At 38.1% G+C, this 27,991-nt stretch overlaps 1 protein-coding gene and 1 pseudogene across 4 annotated transcripts; one reads left to right on the forward strand and one right to left on the reverse strand.

The window, feature by feature from the left end:
• Positions 1-1,007: 1,007 nt before the first annotated feature.
• Positions 1,008-13,415, forward strand: LOC131784094 (protein sprouty homolog 2-like). 4 transcript variants are annotated; one of them, XM_066160278.1, is made up of 4 exons: positions 1,008-1,226; positions 2,088-2,858; positions 3,322-3,361; positions 11,607-13,415. In XM_066160278.1, exon 4 carries the CDS (start codon positions 11,756-11,758, stop codon positions 12,515-12,517), a length of 762 nt encoding a protein of 253 aa, XP_066016375.1. In that variant the 5' UTR covers positions 1,008-1,226; positions 2,088-2,858; positions 3,322-3,361; positions 11,607-11,755; the 3' UTR covers positions 12,518-13,415. The 4 variants fall into 4 exon arrangements, with proteins under 4 accessions (XP_066016375.1, XP_058956861.1, XP_066016378.1 ...); XM_059100878.2 differs by lacking the exons at positions 1,008-1,226; positions 2,088-2,858; positions 3,322-3,361 and adding an exon at positions 3,381-3,663; XM_066160281.1 differs by lacking the exons at positions 1,008-1,226; positions 2,088-2,858; positions 3,322-3,361 and adding an exon at positions 10,337-10,614.
• A 3,385-nt stretch (positions 13,416-16,800) lies between these two features.
• Positions 16,801-27,727, reverse strand: LOC131784122 (fibroblast growth factor 18-like; annotated as a pseudogene).
• Positions 27,728-27,991: the final 264 nt, after the last annotated feature.

Consider the following 27,991-nt stretch of genomic DNA (forward strand, 5'->3'; position numbering starts at 1 on the left):
TCCAAAACGTTAAGTGTGTGTGCGATTTTCATTTCTGTAGTACGGCAAATTATGAACAAATAAGTAAGTCTCTTCTTCTGTTGCTTGACAGGAACAAAAACGCTCCGTCATCTTGTATCATGATATAAACTAAGACTTTCATGAGGTGACAGTGAAAATTGGGGAACATTACTAAATGTTCCTCAGATAAGATGGAGTATATTCGATAAAGTGAAGAGTTTTGAACAAACGCGCGTGGGCAAAGATATCAAATGGGTTATGAATGTGGACATGCGGGCGTGATTCATTCCAATACCTAAATTGTCACTCGTACAGTGCGCTCAATTTGTAGTAATTATGACCAAACCTTTATAAAAGGCAGTTCTTGCGATATCATCAGCGATGATCGGTCTCTCAGTTGCTTATGAAACCATTACCACCATCCGTGGCGCAAGTCTCTTTCCAAGCAAAACCCAATTCGTGGTGTGATAGTTATTAACTGAACACTGATTCGCAGAACAACTGCATTGTATTATCCCTCTCATTACGACCGGCGTGAAATGGTTGATATGTGCATGCAGCATTATGTTGCTGTTTGGCTGAAGAAACAAGAAACTACTCCAGGAAAACACTGCTCTTTGCCACGCCTCTCAGTTGCTTGGTAACTTTAGTCTTTCGATCGAGACCTGAGAGCTCAAGTATGCCTAAAAGTTCAAATTAAACTTACCCAAACTATCACGTTTTCCGGCCACTTAGTCTTATGCAGTATTCAGAATACACTTTAATTGTTGAGTACAATTACAAAATTATTTCATAAAAAGTTCACTTACGATGTACAAAAATTTTCCTTCCACTCATTAAAAGCTCCCATCTCTGTGCTGATCCAATTAGACTGACGTCACATCACGCCATTCACGCACGTGGATAAAAGTTGTACTTTAGTCGCCGACTCAAAATAAACTGAACCTGCGACTTGAAGTTCATGATCCTTTACACGAAATTCTTCATTTGGGTTTTAATGTGGGAGGAACGACAACTCTTTATAGCATCATTCTGAATTCTGTGACACGAAAGGTAAACTTCGAGGAAAATGCTTGTGACATTTGTGCTCGGAAACCGGTTTAATAGAAGAATGACACTGGCGAACTGTAGAGAATGTTTAAAAGTTGGTCCTGCGCCAAGAAAACTGCGATACTTTGTTTCTGGTAAAATGCAGTTTATTCGTTTACGCTCTTTCTTAACAAAAGGTAAGACCATTAGTTTGATAATTTAATTTGTTTGAAAAGTATTTTGCGTCAATCCGAGTCATTTTACTCTCGATATAGTGTAAGGAAAGTTGTTTGCCGGGCTGTTACGTTCTGAGATCACAGTAAATTTGATCTTTGTTGTGTTGAAAAATAGTTAAAAATCGTTAGCATAAAACATTGAACTATAAGTTAAGAGAAAAGAGCCGATGGCGTGCTGTGATTGGTCAGGTGATGTTCACTATACTTAGAGAATTTTGACGATTGGGAGAGACAGAACTCTTTGGAACCAGATAAATTCCAATATATTAACACATTAACTGATGATCTCCTGAACTCAGTTTATCGTAAGGTACCAGCCAACATCTCTTAAGCCACTGATTGACCACAGACGGCTCCAACTTGAACAGCGCATGTCCCCAACACAATAATAGAACAAGGTTAAACACTCCATGCCTTTCTTTCAAACTTGGCTCATTGAATCCGGCTACCAGCTATAGCTGGGTCTCCTCCGAAGATTTCTTTATTTTGATTTTTTCATGTCTGAAATTAAGAACCAAATCGGCATTTTTTGTGGCATGCTATTACAGTGCAGTTATTTGTCATCAAATGCAAATAAAGGCCTGGATGCTGAGCAAACGTCGTGGGACAACTAACCCTTTACCTCTTGGCATGATTTGTATCTTATTTCTCCTCGCGGTATCACTACTAAATCAAAGATTAAGGTCACGAGATTACAAGAAATGATCACAAACTAAAATAGCTATTGTTTGTTAAACAAAGCTTCCACGTCAACACCATAGGGAATATGAAGAGGGTAGTTTAGAGAATGTGCATGATTTATTCAAAATTTTTAATTCTTAGTCTTACGTTGACCTGTTTTGGAGGTTCAAATGCTGGAAATGGCTTTGAAAACTCGTTCAAATTGTGATCAATGGCAGGTATGCAAGCCTTAAAGTTAATTAGGAATTTTTTTCAAAAGATAAGCACAAGTACGCTTGCCCAACCTTTTTGAAGAGCAGATATTGAGAGTGCGAAGTTCCCCTCCCCCTGCCCCTCAACTTAATTAAGAGTGCTTGGAGTGAAATAATACCCGAGGGGTTTGATTGTGATTTGAGGGTTTTCTGTGTGAATGAGTTCAAAATGGTTATCTTTCGGCTGCATAGTTAGCTAATGCAATTGGCAAAGTCCTTGTGTAGCGAACAAAGCTGTTATATTACTATCACATGAGTTTTTTATATATATATATATATATGGTTATAAATAGCACTAGATGCTAAATGCAAACAATCTGAAGAAATAAAACGATTTGACTTTTCCAAAGTGAGTTTAAGATTCATTCTGTACTTCTAACAGATTTCAAGAGTTTAAAGTCTATTTCCAAATCACTTTGATCGATCTATTTCAGTCGTTTAGTCTGACAAGTATAGTTCCTACCAGTTAGGTAAACAGGAAATTGCAACAAAAAAAGCTGGAAAAACAGGAAACTTGACGGTTTATTTTGTTTTCATGACATTGATAAACGCGAGGGTCTTGCATTTGGAAGGTCTGGTCCACAGTTCTGTTGTAAACTTGGTGATCTAAGAGACTGGATTTCAAAGAACGAGAACAGATCATATCTGAACTTTATTGAAGGTAAAGTTGCACTGCTTGGCTTTTGACAAAAAGCCAAATGGTTTTTTGGTTCTATGATTACAAATATAATTTGCACTAATACTCGTCATCTCACAGGAAATGCTTTGAATTCATTCACTTGAAAGTCTCGTGAAGACAATGCCTGAATTTTTTTAAATTGAGTTACAAAATTTTTCCCATAAAGATTTAACTGCGATAACTTTGAGTTCTGTTTAACACCACGAAGTCTGTTACGCATTAAAAATGCATTTTCATAGAGAATTTTTTTTCTTTCGCATCGGAAAAAAGTTTTTTTGATACCAAACTTGATTACTTTCAAAACTTCTGAAAGCTTAGTTGTTTATCTGTTAGCAGTTTAATGATAGTTCATTTACTTAAGGCACACAGAGGTTAGTTTTTTCTGTAGTAATGTTTTTCGTCACCAGATACACATGAGAAAAGTCATTATTTTTGGTATTTTTAGGCTGTGGTGAAGCTTCATCTTGGCTGAACTTCGCTCGCAGGTAATTGCGTGATTGATATGCTGAAAAAATCCACCGCCTCTCGGTTACGACTTACCTTTGTTTGAAGAACTTCCGGTCGAGTGGAGCTCTTTGTAACGAAGGTCCTTACGCACTGAAACAAAGGCCTCCTGATGTTAATGCCATAATTAGGCAACCACTGAGTCGATCAAGTATTGTGTGAGCACTGTTGGGTTAAACGAGACGAAGGAGCGAAGGAGTCAAACTGTATAAAAAGATATCAAAGCCGACTGAAATATATTTTTATTTGAGTCGCTTTGTCATTCCCAGGAAAACAGATCAAGGTGGGTGGATTAATCCCGTTAGCTTCAACCGAAAATTAGTCTCTTCATAGGAGTAAAATCTATGCGCTAAATGGTTAGAGCTTAATGGAAGCAACTTTGAAAAGATCTCTCCAAAGTCGTGACTTAATTGAAAGAAACTCGGGCGGTTTTTGTAATTTCCAGTCGAGTCGGGGAACTCTTCGACGCATAATCCATAATCACCTTGTATCAAGCCTGAAACAAGTTTGTTAGTTCGGCCAGCAGCACTCAGAAATATAGAACCTCGTACGTATCTCACATGTGTAAAGCATGGTAATTTACCAAATTTGGTGAACGAATTGATTGTAGCATCTAGACGGCGGAACATGAATGCAAAATTGCTATGCATATAGAATTAACCCCCTTGATAGCTAAGGTGTGTCAGCGAGTATTAGCGAATGAAACAACATGGGTGTCAAAAGTAAGAGCAGTGATACTTTATTCCTTAAAAAACAAAGGAAAGAATCAAGATATTTGGTATGTATCACAAAGAAACTCTGCTTTGACTCATCATTTTGCCCTTGGGTCGACATGTAACATTCTTTGTTGTCGGATTTAGGTGAATTTAAGACCCTCCACTGATTATCGGTCGAGGTTTTTTGGCGCCATAACGGACACGATTAGTCTCGAGAATTAACATAGACGGGAGCCACGATAGAACGAACGGCATTCCAACATAAACCGCTGTTTAACGAAGGTGATCTTGCGTTCGCTAATTTTACTTTGTATGGAAAATGACTGCGACAGGACGGACCACGTTACATTGAACACACACGCCATTCGGTCGGCACTCAAGGATCGCTCTGCACCCCTAAATATATCTATAATTTAAAACCCTTTTGAAAAATATGTTCCACATCTGAAAAACAATTATTAAATCATAAGCCTTTTGAATAATTTAGTAATCCGCTATATTGGAGGAAAATAATTATGCTATTGATGGCGCAAAGAGAGCGCCATCGAGTTCATAAGCTTTGACTTTCTCGGTTACGCTTATTGGGGTTCAGTCGTATTCTAAGCCGAAGCTGTTCCAGTAACAGGGCGACTTTTCTAGATGAAAGCCTTTGTGCCACCCTATATCTTCATGTCTTGATAGGATAAGGTTTGTATGGGCCATTGTTCTTTCAATTTAAAGCATCTAGGTGAAGTTCAACAATCTTATCATCTTCCGTCTGACGGAAATACGCTGAAACGTCTAATCTAAATTGTAACTAACATAACTCAACACAAAATATGGCTAGGACATCAAATTACACCTGTAAGTACACCCTGTTATCGAGTAGTCTACGACAAATTGTGTGGATCCTGATGGCCATTGATAGGTCAGTGCTGTTACTACAAAGTATTCAGGAGGAAAAACGCTACGGAGAATGTAGGTCTTTGATCGGGCGAGAGAAACCAAAATGATTTTTCAACCAGGCCAACAAGGGTCTACCCCAGTTACGAAAATTAAAACATTCTTGAAACTACTGATGGATACGATCCTTGTGCAAAGGAAAATTCCAGATATAATTCGATAAAACCTGTCCATCAGTGAAAGATCAGAAGTCGTCGACGAACTAAAACAGCTGATCGGTTTCTTTTTTCAGTTTCGCAAGAATGAGAGTGCCCAAAACAAGACAAATCCATGTAAGGAAAGGGGGTCAACTCTGATGTGATTCCAATGCGAGAACCAATTATTTTTACGATTGCTTATGCCGATAAAAAGTTGAACCTGTTCAGCAGGTCCTTGCAGTGTTACGAACGGGTTGAATTGATTATTTGGAATCGTGTTGTCTTAAAGCTCTTTCACACTTATTCGAAAGTAAGAAAATTTGTTCTTTCTTTTCCTCAGTTAAAGAATTTCAAAGCGCTGTATCGCAGCGGTTCCTAACATTCTCAACTGATAAAGTCTCTGTCAAATCCGAGAAATTCTCAGAAGTATTTAGCAAAGCAGCCTCGTAAACGGAATGGAAGAATCTTTTAGGTTCATCTATTGCTCAAGTCTTCGGAAAGAAGCACTTAATCGCCATCTCACACATGGAATGCTTTAGCACCCCTTTAGGGTCTTCCTATCTTTGCTATCAGGACAACTTCATTTTTGTTTTATTTTTCGAAATGCAATGCAGGCTGGACTTCACACTTTAACAGGATTAGCGACAATGGTTTACTTTCCCATTAGGTTCTCTTTGAGTCAAATGTTAATACTTCGATTACGAACTGTAACTGTAATTTCCACGTGGAAAACGTGTTTGCGGAGTAAATTTTCCTGATAAAACTATTACGAAAGTGTAAGGAAATCAGAAAATAAATGGAGCTGATATTTCCATATTTTGAAGTAAAATTTCAATCAGTCAGAAAAAGATGGGTTCCTGACTTTCCCTTCCTAATCTGATTAATCTGGCAGGTCTAGTCTAAACCATTACCCAGTCCACGAGTCATGTTTTACTTCTTAGGTCTCTATTGTGTCGAGTTGCTATTTTAACTTTGATCCTATTTTCACCGAGTTTATATATCGTTGTGCTGACAGCATAGAAGTGATAAGCTCCGTAATACATTTCCTAGTATGTTTCGGGTGACCAGGGGTAAAACTGTTCTCAGAGGAGGTTGGCAGTGAGCAGTCTTTGTGGTCAAACCTGTTAATATCATTCTATTTGAAAACTAAATTAACTTTTCACATTCTCAGCGGCCAGAACTTACGGTTATTAGGTATCCCTATCTATTGTGTGTGCTCAACTTAACTTTCGGCTCATGAAATCCACTGGCAAGCAGACAGTTGAAGTTTTTCTGAGAGAATGTCTAAAATTTCTAACACCAAATTTGCAAAGATGGAATGTCAGAGAAAAAAAAAGCAATAGCCATTTTTTGCCTTGAGAGGGTGCTAACAGCAAAGCAGAAGATTATCTCACAGCACACAGTTCCCTGACAGGAAGCTGTAGTCTATCCATAGAGCTAACTCTTCTAGGTTAGCTTTAAGACAACCAAAGCTATGCCCGAGCCTCTCATCCGGGAATCCGACCGAACAAAATCATCAGAATAATATGTCTTAAAAATAGGAGGTAAAGATACTTTAAGCCCCGACAATCGTTAAACGATCATCTCCCAGGTGGTCATTGTGGTCGAGTCATTACGTGTCTTTTTCCTTATCATCACGTTTAGAAATCAGTGAACTCAAATCAACATTTTGTTCGAGTGTTTGCTGTAATTTTTGTTTCTATAGTCCAACCCTTTTCATGACGTCGTCTAGGTTCGGTCCTTGCGCGAGATAGCAAAGCGAAGCTATTCTATTGGAGAGCCCTTTTAAAACAAAGACAGACTTACGACATAGATTTAGAAAAACGTCTTATCATCATCATCATTGTCATTATTCTTATTACTATTATCACCTTGATAATAATAATAATAATAATAATAATATTGCTACTATAATCAATTATTGTAATTATCATTATTCCATTTTTCGTTTAAACCAAGTGTTTCTTTTTCGGAAACATGATAAATAAAAAGAACACGAAATAGGGGGCAGTCATTACCAAAACTAGTGATTGCATTATTAACATGGCACTATCCTTTCCGGAGAGAATCTGTAGCTCTACAGATGTTCCTAACCGCGATAAAACCCCTAGTTTGTTATCGTCTAATTCTCTTTATAACAAAATTTTAGAGACAATCTGATATCGCGGAATACTTTCAAAATTACCGGAACTGATTTCAAGATCTTGAAGATTTTGAAATTGTTGATATTATTAAACAGAGCAGAACTGTTGTATGAGATTACTCTCCGAGACAAAATTCCTTCTCATGATTCAGTAAGGGTTTATTCAGTTCAGTATTAAGACTTTCATCTTTACCAGCTATCGTGAAGACGTTTTTAAAGCTAAGAGAAACCAAATCATTGAAAGGAAAACAGAATAGCAAAGGACTTTCGTTGAAAGGCACGTATGATGATATTAGTGGCGTTATTATGTTTCATGCCATGAGAAATTCTATATACTTTGATCTCTACAAGAATTCTAAAATCCGGAAAGATCGAAAACTGTGGTACGCGAATGGGCAATGTGATAAAATAAAGCCTTAACACCAACTAATTAGAGAAAGTATCCTGTCCCAGATTTTTTTTTTTTTCTCTTGCTTCCATTTTTTTCCCTCGCTCGGGTGCGCCAGTCTGGAATGAATAATTGATTCATCAATTAAATTAATCATGAACTGAACAATCAACCTTTATGAGGACGTTTATTTCCAAATACTTAACAAAAAAGTCCAACTGTCGCCCCATAAGCCTTTTTTCCTACTTGTCTATTGCCTTCCTTTCCAGTTTAATGACTTCGTTCTGCTAGCTTGTTTTGGCACCCTCATTACATCCTGAGGAAGTCACCCTTGACCCTCTTTCACTTCAATCCAATTTGCCTTTCTTAAATCTTTTCTTCTCAGACAAGGCCTGTATATTAAAGCCCATCTCAAGACGATGGACTTAAAAATAGCTTTTCTCAAGCAATTTTATACGGTCTGGTAGATGTTTGTGAATAGACAACATGATTTGTTCATGGGAAAAAATAAGTGGCTGAGTAATTTTCCTAACGATCCCTTCAGTTTTCCCACCAATCTGTTGCCTTCAGGGTAATTTAGCATCAACTGAGTTGATAGCGTAAATTGGCCTCCATTAAGGGTTACAAAGCTGACGTTTCGAGCGTTAGCCCTTCGTCATTCGCCGTTGCTCAAAACGTGGGCTTTTAAACTCTTTACGGTGGCTAATTCACGTTAGCAACTCAGTTGGTAAGACCATATTACCTTGTTATACTCTCCCACCGACGCAGCACCACAGTTTCTTTTTATAAAGTTACCCCCTTTATTCCCTTGCCCTCATAGACAACTTGACTTCGAACCCCCATCACACACTCAAGGTGTGCTTTGTTGAGGAATTTTTTTCCTTTTTTTGATAATCCAATTTATTTTTCTATCAACAAGTTGTATCGATATATGGCACGTACACACCCGTAATAGATGTTTCGCGCAGTAAGACAAGAATGACCTTTCACCAATAAGTTTCCCCGAATGAACAACTCTACCACGACAATGTACTTCAAGCTGTCATCTGAGAAATCAAAATAATAATTTATCCCTAAAGCACAAGGGGGGGGGGGGGGGGGAGTCAGCAAAGGTTTCACAGTGTCAGGGCGAGTACCAATATCACAAAAAGAAAAGTGAGGCGAGAAAGAATACCGTCAACAGAAGTCTTTCAAACGAACACCCAGCTTGATAAAAAAATCAATGATTAAAACAAAATGCATATATATTACATATATACTTTTCTTTTTATATTTCGTCCGGCACGACCCAACTTCTCTGATATCAGCGGCCTAAAACTAAATATAATCATTGTGATACTATTGTCAACACAAAGGGATATTCATATATAACAAGAAAAAAATTGTTAAAAAAAAAAATGTAAAGTATTTTTTTCATAAAGACGTTAGCATTTTCCTTTTAGACTGGTTATTCCATACTTGGGTACCCTGTGTGTGCACCGTTCCCAAAATAGCGCAAATGAAATTTGCATGTCCTTGACCGCCGGTTGCGGTTGTATCACGCACAAACAATTATTCTTTTGCGCTCCCCGCGGCTCTAAAATTACTACTTATCCAAACTGTCATCCCAGTTGATTCATAAAAGCCCCCTATGTTTGCTGAATCAAGTTCTGTCGCATTTGGTGGGGTGCATTTAATTTGGTTGTGTACACAAATAGGCATTCCTGCGCTGTCGAGTTCCTCTGAGACGCAGAAAATTAGCAGAGGGATTGCTGGCGTTAATTCAACGTCACGAAGCCCCTAGCAGGTGTTTGTTTTGATGGAAAATAGGGCTATGGACAAAGCAGGAAACCCCTAACAAAGACGTTAACACTCTTCTTGAGCCATAATTACATCTTGGCACTTTCGGTACCTTTTGAAGTGCAAAAAACAAGAAGAAAGATGCGTTTGATTCTTTGCTTGGCTTTTTCGAAAGGCATAATAGAGATGGACCTTCGCAATTTTAAATGTATTAAAGAAATCTTCTATCGCTGTTAGGAAATAGCATCGGCGACTTAGGTGTTAGAAATCAAATATTTTAGCGAACCTACTGGAAAAAAGCAAGATAACTGACGACCGGAAACTATATTGTTTATGGAGAAGCAATTGTGTATATTGTTCTTTTTTTCTCATGAAGTCGAGCAATATCATTTTGGTTTAGTTGTTTGAAAACGTCGGTAAATAACTGGACACTTTTAAACAGAAGATTCATTTTCAAGACTTCGGATCAAAAACTGCCACATATTTAAGATTTCAACGCTACCGCAATCGCTGGCCTTAGAGCAGATTTATAACGGCATCCAATATTCAAACACCCCTCCAGGCCAATACGCCACTTTCAAGTGTTGGGTTACCGGACTCGAAATGGCGGTCTCTTTCCATCTGCATACGCTAAAAGCGTTTCGGCAGATAATTAAATTGATCGAGAGTTGACGTGTTTGATTTTTCTATTTCTTTCTAAGCCACCATTCCCGAGTACTTGCTGGTTTCTGGGCAGATTTGTTTGTCATCTTAAATCGCATCACACTAGATCGGAAACTGGTATCGGAAGTGATGGGTTTGATGGCATAGTGGTTGACCCAATTTTCGGTCTCTTTTATAAGGGTGACATGAACCCCATGAAACTCTAAGCCATCACTTACATCGATATCAAGTGTCTTTATAGCCTGGATCCAATCCTGTAGTTTCCCTAACGCGCGCTTATCAAAGCAAAGAAACAAGAACAAATATACAAACTACTCGCGCTGTCAATCTTGGGCCGAAAATTAGAGCAAGAGAATTTTTTCAAGGAGTTGACAGTTACCAGGAAAACACGAGGTCACAAGCGCTCCAACCGAATACTGCTAGAAACCAAGAATTCTGGAGGAAAGTGCGACGCAACGATCAGAAGGCAAGAAATGACAAACCTCCTAGGATTTTGAGTACATTCTATGAAATGTTTAGAAGGTTCATTATGTAAATGAAAAGACCTACGAACGAACCCTTTGTCTGTTGCCTTTGTTCTAACCAGAATAAAACCGGAAGTCACATTGAGTGAGACTGTCTTCAGCAAGCAATATGGCATTTTAATAAACAGATAAACAGGCCTTCCATTGATGTGCGAAAATTTTTCTAACGCTGTTTCCCCATGTCGGAAGGAAGTTTGCAGAAATGTAAAGATACACAGTTTATCGACAGATCTTCTGTTTTTATTTGATTGCCACGCGCACACGATAGATTGAAAAGCAAATGTCTTGCTAAGCAATCGATTCAAAAGGGGCGGATGCATGACGTCACAAATCACAATAGTTCGTGGGCGGTGAAATTTTCGTTTTTCTGTTTGTAGCTCAAGGCAGTGATGTGAATACTGAACTCATTCGAGTGCTCCACGCGTGAGCTGTTGTTCAAGTTAGTTATCAAGTACTCGCAAACCGCGCGCGCTGCTTCGTGTAGAGTTCTCAATCACTGGTTAGTCGCCCGAACGCGCTGGAGTGTAACGTGTGTTGGGTTTATTTGCTTTCTGAATGGATAAGTTTACTGACCAATGTCGCGATCAGTAAGAGTCCCGACTACTGCCGGAAACATTCCTCCATTTCCTGCGCTGGCAGTGCATTCTCAACACGGAACTTTTGTTTGATTACACTGGGCATTCGAGAACGATTTGTTGTGAGCATTTTAAATTAGGTGCCTGTATAACTGCTAACGTCGGTGTAGGTATGGGAAAATGAATATCACTTTTCTGTTACAACTCCAGCTGTATGCCCTTCAACCTCTAGCATTCTGATACTATATATAAACCCGTGTTTTGATTAACGTAATGTTAATTGATGAAAGCTTTATTCATGTTCATTTAGGTCCCAAGGGTTTTCATTTGGTCAACGTACTTTGGGTTTAATTTTTCAGGTCGCCTGTAGTTCTCCCGTTTGCTGTGGCCTTATGATGGCGTTCGGAATTCACTCGCTGGGTCGAGGTGAACCTGAAGACGCCTGATCCCGGCGAAATTAATCTACAGCGTTTTGCATGAGGTCTGTTTGAATGGCGATCAATGTTTGATGGCGGTAGAGACAGCCATAACTATACACGAGAACCCTTTGGAAAAGACCATTGTTTGGGAGAAAAGGAGTGTGGAATACGACTCAAAACATCGGATACGACCACACAACACTGTTGGAAAAGTTGAGACGATTGTGAGTAAAGATGAATATCACTCTGACTATTGTGTTATCGCAGCGGCCACGAAGCGAGAGACGAGCACTACACCTCGTCAGCCGATCTTAGTAGCGGATCGTGACATGCGGTTAAGTTTATCGACTCCCGCCACTAACCGAACGTTCAATGCATTTGTTAGGAGGCACACGGGAGGAACTATACGAAATACACAGACACAGGTTGTAACTTCACAGCCGAGACCCACATTACGGGCAGCATCGGCGCAAATATCACGATCGACTTGTCGAAGTAGTAATGTACTCCAAAGCAAACATTATGAAGATGAAGATGTCAAAATTTTTTGCTGTAACCGGGACGTGGACGTGTTAATAGACTATGCAAGTTGTATGTGCGGGGTCAAAGCGGTGTTGTATCATTGTTCGAAGGATTCGTTTGATGAAGGCAGTTTGGCAGAGCACCCGTGCTCATGTGGTCCCCCAAGTAAATCTTGTTTCGGAAGATGGGGTTGCTTGGCGGCTTGCTCTTTATTTCTGCCGTGTCTTTTTTGCTATTTACCGCTGAAAGGATGTTCTGAGATGTGTTTTTGCTATAAAAGACAGAGGAAAGACATGAATTGGCAAAGAAGACCCAAAGATCCTGTCTAACTGTGCCGCATTGGTGCAGGCCAAGAATAATTTATAATTTTAGCTAAGCGGGGTCGTATCGAGCCCTCGAATTGAAATTTGTCTATCAAATTCATATGCCTTATTTATACCTTCCTTGTAAATATCAAATTTGTTCAAAGGAGGCCCTCTGTTAATAATTATTATAGTGGTCGTCGCGTAATTACGCGAAGCTCTCGAGGGAAAAATTAATGCCATTTAGCTTCTGTTGTGTAAGGCATTGCCCTGGAAGCCGAACTGATGTTTTCACGTGAGGAAAGCGTTTTCCTGTTGCTCGCTTAGGGGCCTATCTGTGGAATCTTCCCTAATGAGAAAGACATAGACACTAATTTCATAACTGAAAACTATGTACATGAATTTTTTTTTAGCTAAAAAATTAAAAAATTCTTGTACAGTTGGTAGATCCGTTTATAAGGTTGGTATCCCCGGGAGTATACATGTCTCTAACATTTGCTCCCGAGAGACGGATTTTATTATTCTTTTAACGATATTCTGCATTTTTCGAATCCACAGTTTACATATGCAAGGTCAGAATTTACATTTAAAGCAGTATCGACGGGCTACGATGGCAAACTTAGAGTAGTAATATCAATATTTAGGAAGTTATTTGAATCTTTGGAAAGGACCCGCAGCATGTGAAAGCTTATGAAAGGATACCTCTTGTTATGACGGATTTCGAGGTGATTTGGGTCAGTTTCTCAGTTAGATATTTTCTTTCAATATATAACTCCAGAGAATTAGTGTGTCTCTTTTACATTTAAAAATTGTAAAGAGACGTGATCTAACTACAACCTGACAGATTCCTGTAAGCACCGATAACACAGTGCGGCTGATGTTCTTGACTGAATACATGTGACAAAAGATCATGACCTTGGTTTTAGCAAGATGGATTTTCTTTTTGAGAAGCTAAGGCTTTCGGTTCGCAAACTCAACCCGCCTTCTAATGCTTTAATGAGACGATGAGCAGTCAAGTATTTTATTTCAAAAGTTGATGATTTGTCCACCGCGCGGTCAGTCCTTCAGCTCACTTTCAATTAATAACTCTGCCCAAGTGTAAATGTTTGTTATCGCTATTCAAGTGATTTCTTTGTCGCAAAGAGCTAAACAAGTCTTATAAACTTTCGCTTAAAATTGGTTTGAAACTAAAGTGATTGCCTTTGAGACGACTTGTGACTAAACAAATTCGTGGCTTATAAACCGATTAATCGTGGTTAGAATTTCTCTCACAACTGTCAAATTTTAAGAACAAGGAGAAAATTGAGTAAGGACTGATAGAAGTGTATACATTACGCAAGAACGTAAGCTCTTCGTTTCGTTCGAAATACTACTTAAAGTTATCGTGATTTGCGGTTTTTCATCGATCCATATTTTATGACACATGTGTTCATGGTACACAATGCCGAATGAAGGACAAAAAATGATGATTGATTTGCCTAATTACCCTGAGTTTTCCTCCCGTTTGGCTTGAGTCAGAACACCAAACTTGGAACAATATGCCGGACAAGTTTGTATTAACGTTGACATTCGGCGGATTTTTCTCTCGTTATGACGTTGTACCTCGTTTTAATTACACTTACATAGAGCTGTAGAAATTTTGATATTCTTCAGTTGATAGAATTTGCATTGTAATTTGTATGTTCAAACAAAAGCGCAGTCAGTTTGCGCTCGGTGTTGATACACACACGACAAAAACGTTTTTCCGTGAGTTCATCGAGGAGTTGGTTTAGGAATCTTTTAATGATCCTGTCGCTTTCCGGTTTAGCTGTGATTACTAAGAATTATCAATATTTTTTAACAAAAAAAGCAAAACATTGTCATCATTTTCAAATTTGTCTCCCTTCTTTTATTATAGCAATGATACTGAACAATTGCAAGATTCACATCTTGTGCATAGAAATAGAAATCCCTGATTCAAACTGCGTGAAAAAGCTATCTTGCCCTATTTACATCCTTGGCGTGAGCCTGCTCGCTAAAGCACCTGTCCTTAAAACGTCATAAGCAATTGCGTCGAGCACTGAACTAATTTTTTTCGCACATCAAAAGAGCTAGCGTCAAAGGAGAAAAATCGGCCCAAAATTCGTGAACTAGGAGAAAACATTATTTTGCAAAATGATTGGAAACGTTCTTTAATTTCATAATTGTAATTTTGGATTACGTCAGCAACATTTCAGTCTTGTTTGAAGACGATGACCAATAAGTATACTTCCCGTTAGTATTGCCCACGCGGCGCGAAAAAAGGCTGATAGACAATAATAGAATTGGCGAGTCATTTTCCGTTTAATAAACAATTAGCAGGAAATAGTTTATTGCTCGCTACCCACAAGATGGACAAATTAGCCAAGACTTTCCAATTCCTGAGGAAGTTTGATAACATTGGACTTAATTATTATCTAAAATCTTCACTAACTTTACTAAGATTCTGTCATTTCTGTTAAGAGCATCCGACTCGCTGTTTTGGTAATGACATTAAATTAGTTTTTGGAAAAATAACTTGTTAATATTTTTACAAATGCTACTGCTTCACGCTTTTCTTTTTTTCCTATTGGTTTTAATTTTGCCTCACAGGATTTTTTTTCTCGGCTAAATTCAGAGAACAGAGAACCAGCCGCGATCGGGAAACTGCGACAAAACGATTCGTTTTTGTTATCGTGAATCTTACCGTTTCTCACTTTTTTCCAGATATTCTGATAACCACTAAGCAGATCCTACTCAGTCAGTTATGTTCATTCCACATGCTAACGTGTCAGTGTTCATTTCTGACAAGTGTGTCATTTTCCACATACTTCGATGGCTTCCCTAAAAATGCATCACAAGAATTTTTAATCTTTAGTACTAATTTATTTATCTTAAGGGTGCATATCCGCTGGCGGAAAGACAAAATCAGCTCCGGAAACCAAACGTAACAGTCGTTGCTTTGTTTTGACACTATGTGCAATCACACATTAACCTTGATAAATTCCCGCTCTCTCGCAAAACTCCGGTAAATAGTCTTAGCGATAGGAAATTCATTATCTAATGAAATTAACGAGACGCCTGATCTTGATTTTGCGGCCTTACAAAGCCTGACATCTAACCTCTGTTCCTGTTGTGTAGTCAAACTATACCTAGAAATAATTTCCGGTCTTGTTGCGCAATAAAACAATTAAATCAAAGAACTGATCAAAACTGTAAAACAAGAAAAAGGACAGAAACAGTGTGACACACTCAAGTACCACAACGCAAAGAAAGCCTTTCTTAGTGATAATCAGGGTACTCCTGGAACAGGATATCGTCATCGAACTCAACTTGAGGAGAGAACAGGCGGAATCAGTCAATGTCTTTGCTTTTCTCCCCTTGATAAGCAGCCAAACAACATGGCCATGATTGTACCCGATGAGTTATGATATTTCCCTCTCACCAGATTTTAAACACGTGATGTGGCGGCGAATATGAAAGCAACGGAAACAAGGTTATTGAAATCATTGACCCGGATATACCTTTGTCAGATACAGAAGATAACAATTTCGATCTCAAGTATCTGTGCCAGATTTTCTGGGCATAATTGAATATTGTAGACGTTCTCAGTAGCGAAAAAGTTTAACAGTGAAATTTTGAACAAGACTATCAGCGTAATTGGTTCGACTTTCCTCGATCACGCCAAATTAGAGTATGTTTCTCTGTTGTAGCCCGAATGTTATAAGAGTACAAACACCCTAGGAGCAGTAAACAGATTCCTATGAAAGTAATTTCATGGGCTTTGATCACAATCATGCTGGTAGCTAGTTAGGAATCAAGGAGAACCTAAACAGGTCAAAATCAGCATTAAAGAAGATGTTTAGGGTAATGGTAATTTACTTCCTTCACAGAAACGACCGATTTAAAACATATTTACCACACTGATTTAATGAATTTTCTTGTTATCCTTTGTACTGAGAGCCTATCAGTATTGGTTCTAGTCGCATTCCGTCTTCACAGCACTCAGGCACTTCAGTTCACCGAACTACTGAGATATTGAAGTGTCATGTTTACAATGATGACTTTATATTTACACGATAATCTTTATAGCTTCGTATTTTCGAAATGAAATAAAGACAGGAACTGGACTGTATTGGGTTACCGCTTCTGCTCTCTGCCTTGGCCGCCAACGGAAAGAGATGCGTGCAGTGTAACCTGGGGTAGCGGCTGCAGACGCTGGGGCTCCCCACACAATCTCAAAGACCTGAAGAGAAACGAGCAGTCGGTGCGCCAATAATTCAGCTTTTAGGCCTTAGATTTCACGTGCAGTGTCATGGGTACGCCTGGTTTTATTATCATATCGAGACGTCACGTGACACGGCTTACATGAACAGTGATTTACGAGATTTGGATGAAACCCAAAAAAGTGATAGACATCATATTACATTTGAAGCACAGGTAAATCTGGACGACTTCATAAGTTTCTTATGATCAAAAACCAGCTTCACTCTTCTCTAAATTTTGTAGCCTTGGACTTAGTAGGCGCGTTGAATTAAGGAATGGCCCGATGGGGAAGCGATGACTGAAACACTCTTTTCTATCAAGTTTACGCTCTGGCGTAAGGGTCCTCAGTTTGTTGATCATACGAATACTGCGTCTCATTTTGCTAGGTAGATTCTAAAAAGCACTCCATATGGACTCAAGGACTAATTACAAATAAGAGTTTCCGTTTGCTTTCTCATACCGCTGACAACACCGAAATTGCGAGTTTTCTAATATATAACTGCATGGTGCTTGAAGGCTAACCGCCTCGTTAAAATAAATGGTACTAGCAACATTGAGCCCTTTGTTTGCATGATTTAACTTCATCGACACATTACCAACATTTTCCTTTAAATGTAGTTAGCTCTTCTGTTTTTGTAATAGTTGATCTTGACTACAGCTTCGAAGAAGCATTAACATGGAGCAATCACTCATTAAACTGACGCATCTTTAAACTTTACCTAAACTGCTATTTCACTTAAAAGAAAAAAAAAAACATAAATACTTTGACAGAGATTAAATATTTTTCAAACGTCAGATTTCCTCCATTATAACTGACAAGTTTGGGTGAAAAGAAACAAAAAAAATTCTTCAAAAGTATTCTGATACGTTTTAGCGCGAGCGAACCTCAATGTTTCGATTGGAACTTCGGTCTAGAACTTTCCTGGGTTATCATAATATCATAAATTACCTCTTAGGTATGAAAGGGTAATTACAATCAACCAAACGGACACGTTTCAGGGTCAACATCGGTCTAGAACGTTCATCTCGTATTCCTTAATTTTGCCTTTCCACAGTCAAAAATATTACTGTGAATATTCTCAAAAATAATTCAAAAGGTATAATGATGTACATTATTCCTACACTATCTCCTTTTAAGATTATAAAAGACTTAAAGTAACACTGGTGTAAGCCGTTTTCCGTGATGATTATGGTCATACTAACTACATAAGTCTTTCAAGTAGAGCTCAAGAATCTCCGTCTTTAAAGAGTCCTACAATTAATCTTACACCATGAGTCACGCTATCAAACTGTCAAAAGTACTACCCTTTACAGAGCTGAACTCGATTACACGCGAAATTGATTCACTTCAATTTTCCCTTCGTTCCAAACGAAGTTGTTCTCCATCGGTTTTGGTAATGTCTTGAGCATGTACATGCTTTGTTTGCTCCAGGTTGAGCATTACTGGTACCCTCAGAGCTCACAGAAGTAGTTAAGATATAGTTTCTCCTTTAAGTATCAATAAATTATCCATCAAACAGACGATGAGAATAGACAAACGTTTCCACCAGATGGTGTTAGGGTAACATGATACCAGATTCTCTGAACTATTTCACAAGAAGATGTATAGCAGCCAAAAGAAAGAATTGCTTATCAGACCTTGGGAGTTAAAAGATTAAGCCCTCCTTAACCTCTTTCTGAGCCACTTGATGATAATTCTTTTAATTCTGGCCACTCTCCTGGTGTATCTTCTGTCTGGTGTGTTTCTTATTGTAAAATGGCGGTATATTGCTCGCTTGGCACTCCTACTTCCGTGCCTAGGGCGTCCTCCTTTGGAGAAACCGATGTACCATTGTGGATACCTGGCTGATTTGTACTGAAAGTAACCATCGCTTGTCATCTCCTCTTTGAAAATGCATCTTTTCATTGCGGCAAACTTTTGCTTCTTCACCTGGACAATTCACGGTGAAACAACACATTATTAAAACAAATAATTAATTAAGTTGTGCCCAAAAAGTTGTGCACAAGGATAAGTACATATTAAATGCTATTTTTGTTTGTTTCTGTTTCGTTTTGTTGTGTTTTGTGTTTTTTTAATTATTACTATTTTAAAGTATCTGCAGGTCTTATGGCAACAAGATTGATCTGACAGTTACTATGTTAAACTCACTTCGAACTTTTGTAGCCTCTTGCTGTTTCTATTGTCTTTCTCTTCTTCGTTTCCTTATTGACCAGACTATACAAATAAGTTCAAACACCTTTTGGCCACCCCCATCTTTTGGACCCCCTCTCTTGATAAAGGACCCCCCCTAAAATTAAAGAAGGGGGCCCTCTTGGACTAATTTCTAGAATAAACTGTGTTTCCTCTTTGAGAGGAAGGTGAGAAAAGAATGACCCACTTAACCAGAGCTTGCAAAGCAGATTGTCATGGCTCGTAGTTATTCACACTCTGCAAATTTTTCTCAGTTCAAGTCGTTCAGGAAGAAATGCCTTTCTGCTGATTTAATTAACCAAGTAACAGCAGGAAGGTGAGTTACATGCGAAATGCTGAATACAAATTTTTCCCAAAGTAATGTGGAGATATTCTTCCGCCCTTTTTACCCTTTAATTAAGACAATAACATCATATCTTGGGTAAAGTTGGAATGGAATGGTAATTTAAGTTTAAGCCGGTGGGGAATCAAGATTACTTTCAAGTTATGAAAGAGACATGTAAGAAGGAGACAACTATGACACACCAAATTTCCTAACGAATTATGTTCTCTAAAAACGGTTGTTTGGTCGTCGATTTAACCGAAGACTCTGCCCTGTGACCAGGGCCGGAATAATTATCATCTAGGGTAAGGAAATAACTGCTCAAGGGTTCTAATCTTATATTGCGATACTCTTATATTCTTTGCTCTTACAAAAGTAGGTCACAGTTGACAGGGCTGAAGTTTGAAATAACTATCACTTCTGATATGGTATTATAGAAGTGTGCTGAAGTAGAAGCTTTAGGAATTCATTATAAGGCAATGGCTTATCTGAGAGGCTCACGGTGTCCGGTAGCTCAGCCAATCAACTTGCCGCTCTTACTTAAGCACATGTAAACACCTCTAGATATTTACTGCACACTACCAATATTCAATAAAAATCAATACAAATATTCCCACATGTTGCGCCACTGATAGCGTGCTCGCCCATGGAAAGTTCCCAGCATCGCATGCCATTGTAATACAGTAAGTTAATCAACACTTGGAGGAGGCAGTACTCACGAAATTCTGAAAATAGCAAATGTGACGACAACCGATTAACCCTGGTAACCAACTCTTACAACTTCACCAGGATATCTAGAAACGAAATTTGATAATTATCACCGCTTGGCGTGTGGGGTGGATTTTGTTATCGGCCAGGTACAGATTTGCAAAAGACTTAGTCGAGCGTTTGTCGGATTTTGATTCAAACAAGGTGTGAATACTGATTATAAACATAAATCATGGAAATTATTAGCTTCGAGATAACTGTTTAATTTAGGTGCTTTGCTTGATATATGGGATTTAGGAGTCTGAACGTTGGGTTCTTGCGGCTGTAAGTTCAGAGTAAAGCAGCAGAGTCAATTGCAGATGAATATTCTAATTCGATCTAGCCGGGTTCTAATTCATATTTTCTTTCGTTTTTCATCAGTTTTTCTCGACGACCTTGGTCTTTTGACATAGAGTGCAGTAGAAATAAAGGACGCCACAGAAAAAAATCTCCATCTTCAGTCAATTAGTTTTATCTGAAGCGGTGTTTTTGAGTGCAAATTGGCTAAACATTGCAACGATATTGTACTTTCAACTTCCAATACCCGTTGACAGAAATTATTCTTGGTGGTATAATTAGTTTCACACCGCAACTTTGAGGACAAACAAGGTAGTAATTAATAATTTAGTCAAAGACTGAACCCCTACGAAGGTAGATATCGAGGAATTAGGTAGCAACACGACATTAGAAGACCAACAATAATGACTGGTCAATGTACAACGAAATGCTCCAGTTTGACCTTTATTAACTTATTGAATCCTCATTTTTGCAGCAGGTACAAGTAAGCTTGTAAGTCTCAATACAGTTCAGACATGTTTCGCGTGATGTCTTGATGTGATAGATCATAATGAATGATTGCCAGCGGTAAGCTGTGAACTATTTTGTGAGTCCAGCAGCCAGAGACAATTAAAGGACAGGGCAACAGACGTTATATTACTGATCGTTTAAAATCCAAAATAATAAAATATGGTTGCTTCAGACAAGTTAAGCATCACAAACGGGTCTTTAACCAATTATTAGAGTCATTGAACACACCATGTTTGTTTGTTTTTCTATTACTTTGGTCAATTTGCCCTTCAACCATTGTTTCCAGCTGCTTTTTGAGAGTTTTTATCCCAACTAAAAGATTAAAGAGAGGACTGGTGTTTCAATAACCGTGCTTTTGATTTTAATTGGACTCCAATCTAAAGTTGGTGCGCCCTCTGCCAAACATAGTCGCGAAATAGATAAAAAAAAAAAACCGTGTGCGATTAAAAATGATTTAATTGAAAAGATTGAGCATCAGTTAAACCAGACTTGAGAATGGTCATCACGTTGTAGTTAAGCTTTCATTTAATTTCTATCAGTAATATGAAGGGTTTTTTGTGAAAAGTGCAAAAGGCTGCCTCATGTATTGTCGATAAGAGCAACACATCATCATATTGTTTTCACAAAACCTTAGACCCTTCGTGAGGTACATCTTACCGCGCAGCGTGACGTACGCTCAACTCCGTGGGAGAACATTTTGGCTGTGGTATACATAACATGAATAGCATCCCTTGCAGAGAAATGGAGGAATCCATTGTATTCTTCCAGAAATATTTCCAGCGCCAAAAAAATGTTAAGTTCGTGATGAAATCTCCCGCCTGGAACATGTGCAATGACGTCTCAGGCATTTCTAGATCGTGTTTCACGCGCGAAAGGTGATGCAAAGGTTTGCGCTTCTAAACTCGGGTGCTATATTACCTCTCTACAGAGCTGTACTTTACTACTTTAGAAACGAATTTTAGTAGTGTAACAATGCACGATATCTCGGTTACTCGCTTAGATTAGCTTTCGTATTGATTTATTTATCTAAATTGTACTTAAACTTCTACGATATCGATCTGGGAAAAAATTGATAGTGCGTTCAGCTTGTTTTCCACTTACACTAAATTTAACAATCATTACAGCAGTAAAAGTTTCCATACACGTAACGAACAATGGCCATTGGATAATTGGACTTGGTCGAGTGTTAAAATATTTCTATTGCTTGATCTAAAACTACAACATAATCTTGATGTTTTAAACTCTACCCTAAATATGCGAGGGAAAAATGAAAATACATGGTAAAACTGAGCCTGAGTCGTACTTTAATCACTTAAAAAAAGAGGGGTATACCTGGTGCATGCTGCGCAATCTAGGTTGCAAGAGTAGAATGAGTTCATTTATGAAATACACCGAAGTATCTCTTTTTCTCAGCCTTGCTAAAAACTAAAATAGCGTGGACGTTCCTAGCCTACTTTAACCTCTAGTAATAAGATGTCAGCATGGCCCTGTCGTTTTGTTCTTCATCTTCTCTTAGTATTCTTGAATCAATGTATTTCCTTTGTGCAAAATACGAAGCTTTAATCGTACGAAATGAAAAGAAAAAGAGCAATAAACGTGCGTGGGTTTACTGTGGGCAAAAATCACCTGAAAAAGTTGTTTTCGGGCAGTTCAATAAACAGCTACAAAACACAAACGACAAAGCACTGAGAAATAATCCGATCTCACAGTATTTTGATTAACGATTGAAGAAACCTAGACGGTGCTCTTAACTATTGTAAAGCATGCAGGAGGTAGATATCAGTGTATGTAGTCACGTGACCCACAAGGAAAAATCAAAGCACAATCGAGGCGTCTCAATTCTCGCTCTAATAGTTCACACTGAACATTTCATGTCGATTTCGAGTGCGAAAAAGGCGTTAAAATGTTTTTTTTTTTTCGGTTTAAGTGGAATTCAGCTAAACTGAACCTTTTAAAAACCCGCAGTTTTCAAGAAAATCGTTGACGAAACAAAGAGTTAAAACCTTCTCAGATCTGAAACGCAAAAATGCTACGCTGAATTTTAGATGTTGGACAGTTATATTTACTGAAGATTGCCCTTACTAGTGACAAAGAAGGAGTGAACAACTTCATCGGAGTACTACAGAGAATGTTATTAGAATAAGACCTTAAATGAGTGCTTGTCGTTGATAATTTGCTGTGAAGATCTGAGATTGTTATTTAGGGAAAAAGAGTTATCACAGTCAATGTAACTGTTGTTTAAACATTATTACAAAAAAAGAGAGAATGAACATATTTTGCTTTGATATTTCATTTTAGACGAAAATCTAGCGTTCTTAACTAATGTTGGAGGAATTTCTTGAAAAAAGTATACCCTTAATAAAGTTTTTTATGTTTGAAACCGAAACGAAAGTCCTTGTCTTTATCAGGTTTCCAAATTTCTTCCGAGCGTTGGGTATAATTAATATAATATATAATATAAGTATAATTGTAATTGAAAGGATTTCATAAACTTTCGAGTCCATGAATTTATCGCTCGATTGTATATATTGCTCTTTCATGTAACAGTCCCTTTGAAACTAAGTAACTGATATCCATTTTCTCCTTCTCGTCAGTATTTTAGTCCAAAAACCGATTCGGCCGTCAGTATACCCCGGTATCTAACTTTAATAAGGTTGATCAACACAATGAACTGACAAATAAAATGACGGAAAAAAGTCATGACACTAAGTAAATTCGTTCAAAAATATTACAATCAGTAGAAACCGAGAACGATACTTATTATGTTTCTCAGTTGCATATTCATTGTCGAATGGTAACAACACTAGTGCAATGAAATAGAGCATAGGTTATAAACGAATCAAGCCTCACCCTGGTGACGAGATCTCCTTTTTTACTCAGGCAGATGTAGCGGTTTGTTTTCTCCCTTTTGATCTTTATCCGTCCAAAGTTGTCGGACTCCAGCACCAGTCTCGCTATAGTAAACAAATGAATGATAACATGAGGGCTTCAAAAACAAACGTGAAGAAAACGGGGCTGTAACATAATTAAATAAAGATATGCGTCAAGATATTATATCTCTCGAGCAGCCTAGGGAAGGAGCGAGACCTTGTAGTGGACCCATAACATGCTTACTTTTGACAAGGAGAATCATTGTTTTCATCATAATTACTCAATATACAAATCACAACGCTTTTCAAGTTCGACTCAACAAGATGGCCCCAGTTTACTGGGAGTTTTCACATTCTGTCTGACTGTGCGGTCGGCTAGGGGAAATCCTTAAATGAGGAAAGTCTTCAACTATAGGAAAGACACTAAACATCTACCATTCTATCCGCAACTTGCAAAATTGATTCAGCGTTTGGTAAGACTCAAGAACTCAACTGTTGATTGCCACCAGCCAAAAAGACTCTGATAGTAACGATATAGCTAACGATAACTGAGGAAGTAGTTTTCCTTCAAGTATATAAACACTCACTTTAAGGACGAAACATATGGCCCAAACATAGCTCTCATACTGTTTTTAACATTGCATTCAGAATACCAACTGGAAAAAGCTTGCACCAATCAGTCGATGTTGATTGAACAGTTACACGAAAATGCTGGAACTAGCTCTGCATTAGTATCAAAAATTCGTCCAGAGAAGTAACGGGCAGATTGAGAAAACGGAAGAAGTTTCGGTGGCCAAGCAGATATTCACTTTGTTTTAATCAAAGGTAGTTTCTGCGGCCAATTCACAGGAACACATCTCAGAAAAAACTGCGGAACAATTAAACTAACAACAAATAACTGTACATGAATAGCACGAAACACAATTTCCCACATGAAAAATAATGTGTATCGCTTCCTTCTGTAAAGCTGAAAAAAAAAAAAACCTTTTTATTCTTGTTAATTATTATGAATAGGTGATTTTAAAAGTTAGTTCCTGACAGAGATTTACAGCCAAAGAAAAAAGTTCTTCCCGGAAAACTCAAAGAATGAGTAATTCACTGCATGAACTACCGAAAAGTTTTCTTGCAATATGGTGAATTGTTAAAGTTATGTGATGAAATAAAAACGTTGCAAAAAAAGTATGCAAAAAAGATAAAAGCTTCGCAAAGACAAAAGCTTTGTTTCTGATCGATATGGATATCAGACATCCAGTCAAGGTGTACTTTACATTTTGTCACAGAAGTGAGTAACTTCAAACTTCGCCGGCAAAATTAAAAACCCATGAGAAACATGGCGTCTCTCTGGATGAAGAAATTGCAATGGTTTAAAGACCCCGCCGTTTGATTTCGTCAAAAATGCTGAATACAAGAAGGTGACAACTAACTCTGCGAAGAAGCGAAGAAGTACTGAGCAAATGTCATGACATGTTCCACACATTTTATCGAAAAAAGCGGCACTAAAATTGGAGGGGGGAGGGGGGGGCGGTGAAATATCTGGTAATCTTCTCAACCCTACCGAACCAATTCCGCTCCTTTGTGTCCTTAGGCCGATGTTTACAAACAAAACCTTTGCAACTGGATTTGGCTTTGTCTTTATGCTTTTTTGAAACCAATTCTGCCAGAGCTTTGTTAGCACAGCAGGTAAAGAATATCATGAAAACGTGAGCAAAAACAGGAAATGAGAATGAAACACAAACAGAGAGAAGAGCCTTGTAAAAATCACCAACAGAATCATCAACAAGATAAGTGTTCGATATTTTTGTTATTTTTCCGCCCTCTTCATTGCTTATCCTTATTCTTACGGTCTGACCTACCGTAATAATAACGGGAACTGACTGTTAACTCTCTCTACACAAATAGTTACGTCGGTACTTAGCGATTTACTGAATTTCCTCTAACTTACGCAGAAAATTAGGAATGGTTGACTTATCCCGCAAACACGAAGCTTTAATGATTTGATAAAGAATTTACATCGAAAAAGATGATTTGAAAGGCTGAATTTTTCAAGTCCTACCCTTAAACTCCATTTTGTAATTGTTTATTATTAGCTCTAGGATGGCAATTTATGACCCACTCTTTTCAGGGTAATGTCAATCAAGCAAAAATTAGCGGATACTTTTATTTTGCAAGTTCAGTAATTGTTAGAGGCACCATGCCAGTTGCAAAGCTGTTTTGTATCTCTACTTCAAGTATCAAATAAAGCCGACCAAACTACCGCTAATCAACGCAACCTGTCTCACGACGCATTGACCCACCAAATTAGAAAATAATGTCAAGGCTAAAAAGAATTTTTAATACACTAAACCCGCAAAAATAACATCTCACATGTTCCATTACGCGGGACAATTAGCGAAGCTACAAGCTGAATAAACAATGATAACGGCACTACTCATCAGCGAGGACTTTTTATACTAAAACACTGTTAGATAGTTTACTTTCCAAAAAACAGATCTTGGACAATAACATTTGCTAATTTACGTTATTACGGACGTAAATAATTAAATAACCTTAAGAGAGTATGAACCAAGGGCCAACATAACGTAGGAAATGATAAATTGTTGCATTCCTGCTTGTATAATTTTTTTAATTATTTATATAATTTTTTTTCCAGTTTCGCTTAATTTTGTGATCGAAACACGCGGAAAATGAATATTACGTCGCGTCATTGCTATCAAGCTTTCACCGCCTTTGATGAACGCATCGTCTGCTTAGAAGTTCAGTCGAAAAATTGTGCCATTTTATTCTTTCACCCCGCGCCAAAGCCACAAAATCTCTGTGGGTAATTTTAAATGAATAAATCACCGGATTTTGTCATGAAAAGCCGAAAACTGTGAAACGAACAGAGAGTAAAGTATAGAGCATTTGCGGCCCATTTAGTTCCGATTCCTGTGGCGCTACGACCCAGCCCTAAAACCACGAATTTAGCTTGTAGCCGGCGATGGCAACTGACTCTCGCCAGTTTCTCAAAGCTTTTCTCACTTCATCTCACCAGAAAAAAAATTGAAGCTTCAATTTCTAAAATCAGTCAGTCTTATACTGCTGACTTACGATGGTTGTTCTAAAAAACGATTTATTCAAGAGAACTGAGAACGGAAACGGAAAGGTTATCGCCTTTACGTGTAGAAATTATATTTACAATTAAAAGTGACGAGCCACAAAAATGATCATTTAAGACGAGATACCTTCCTAAATGCAACGCTTATGGAGAAAAATTTTCAAGGTAAATACATCAAGGAATACATTGAGAGCTTATTGCTATTAGCGTGTCCCTCGCAAATAGCGCTGATTTTTCATATGGTCCCCATATGATCGTTTGCTTTCATTCATCACGAAATACGATTATCACGATATTTATGTTAATCTAGAAACTACATCCAAAATATGAATCCCAAGAAATTCTACCAGATACAATAGCGAGTAATATCCGTTGAGTAGCGCTATTTTGAAAAATGTTTTAATGTTTTCTCTGAAAGCATAAGCAAACTGATCTCAAGAAAACGATACACGAAAAAATGCTACGAGAACCTTTCAAGACCTTTGATAGTTTGCATTTGAGCAACAATTCCCGTTTAATCCTCAAGTACCTAGGTAATGCTTTATCCTCTTACCGTAGATTGAGCCGTCCTGACCCAGAGCATCAAGTCCAGTTTTCATAATTTGAACATGACCAGTTGAGGCTCTTGAATAGAGTTGAACAATTCTCTCAACGGGAGTACTGTAGTGGTCAGTAACGTTTTGTTTTGCAACATGGCATGCTATTCTCTTGTCAATCTGAAATAACAAAACTAATGAGAAAGGTCCCTTTTCACATAATATTGTTTTACTGAGTTTAAATATCTTTACTTACCGGTAAGGACTCGTCTGTTGGACAAATCGAGATGGGGTACAGAAGTCTTCCTCTCTTAACAGGACTGGTGCTGAAACTAAACGGCAGACTGAAGAGATACGGAGATTTTATCAGTCTAGAGAATATTAGGATTTAGCAACACGTGTGGCATGTTGTCTGAAACAGGACGTTTACAAATTATCACGACTTACAGGATTAAAATAAGACCGTTAACGCTCAGGGACGATAGTGTGGTCTCCATCGTAGAAAAATCGTCGGTCGCTGAAGCAGTCTACAAATTATCTCTCTCCGTTCTGAGTTTGAGACGAACCAACGAGGTCTTCATAAATTGCCTGCTTTTATATGATTTATAGGAGATATTTTCTCACCATGTCAAGTGTAAATGAGAAGTTCTCAGATGAGAAGTGATACCACA

Source organism: Pocillopora verrucosa, chromosome 1 (assembly GCF_036669915.1).
Source record: "Pocillopora verrucosa isolate sample1 chromosome 1, ASM3666991v2, whole genome shotgun sequence".
NCBI classification, from domain to species: domain Eukaryota; kingdom Metazoa; phylum Cnidaria; class Anthozoa; order Scleractinia; family Pocilloporidae; genus Pocillopora; species Pocillopora verrucosa.

Coding starts and splice junctions, on each gene's coding strand:
- LOC131784094 (XM_066160278.1), top strand. CDS start 11,756: ATGGCGGTAGAGACAGCCATAACTATACACGAGAACCCTTTGGAAAAG.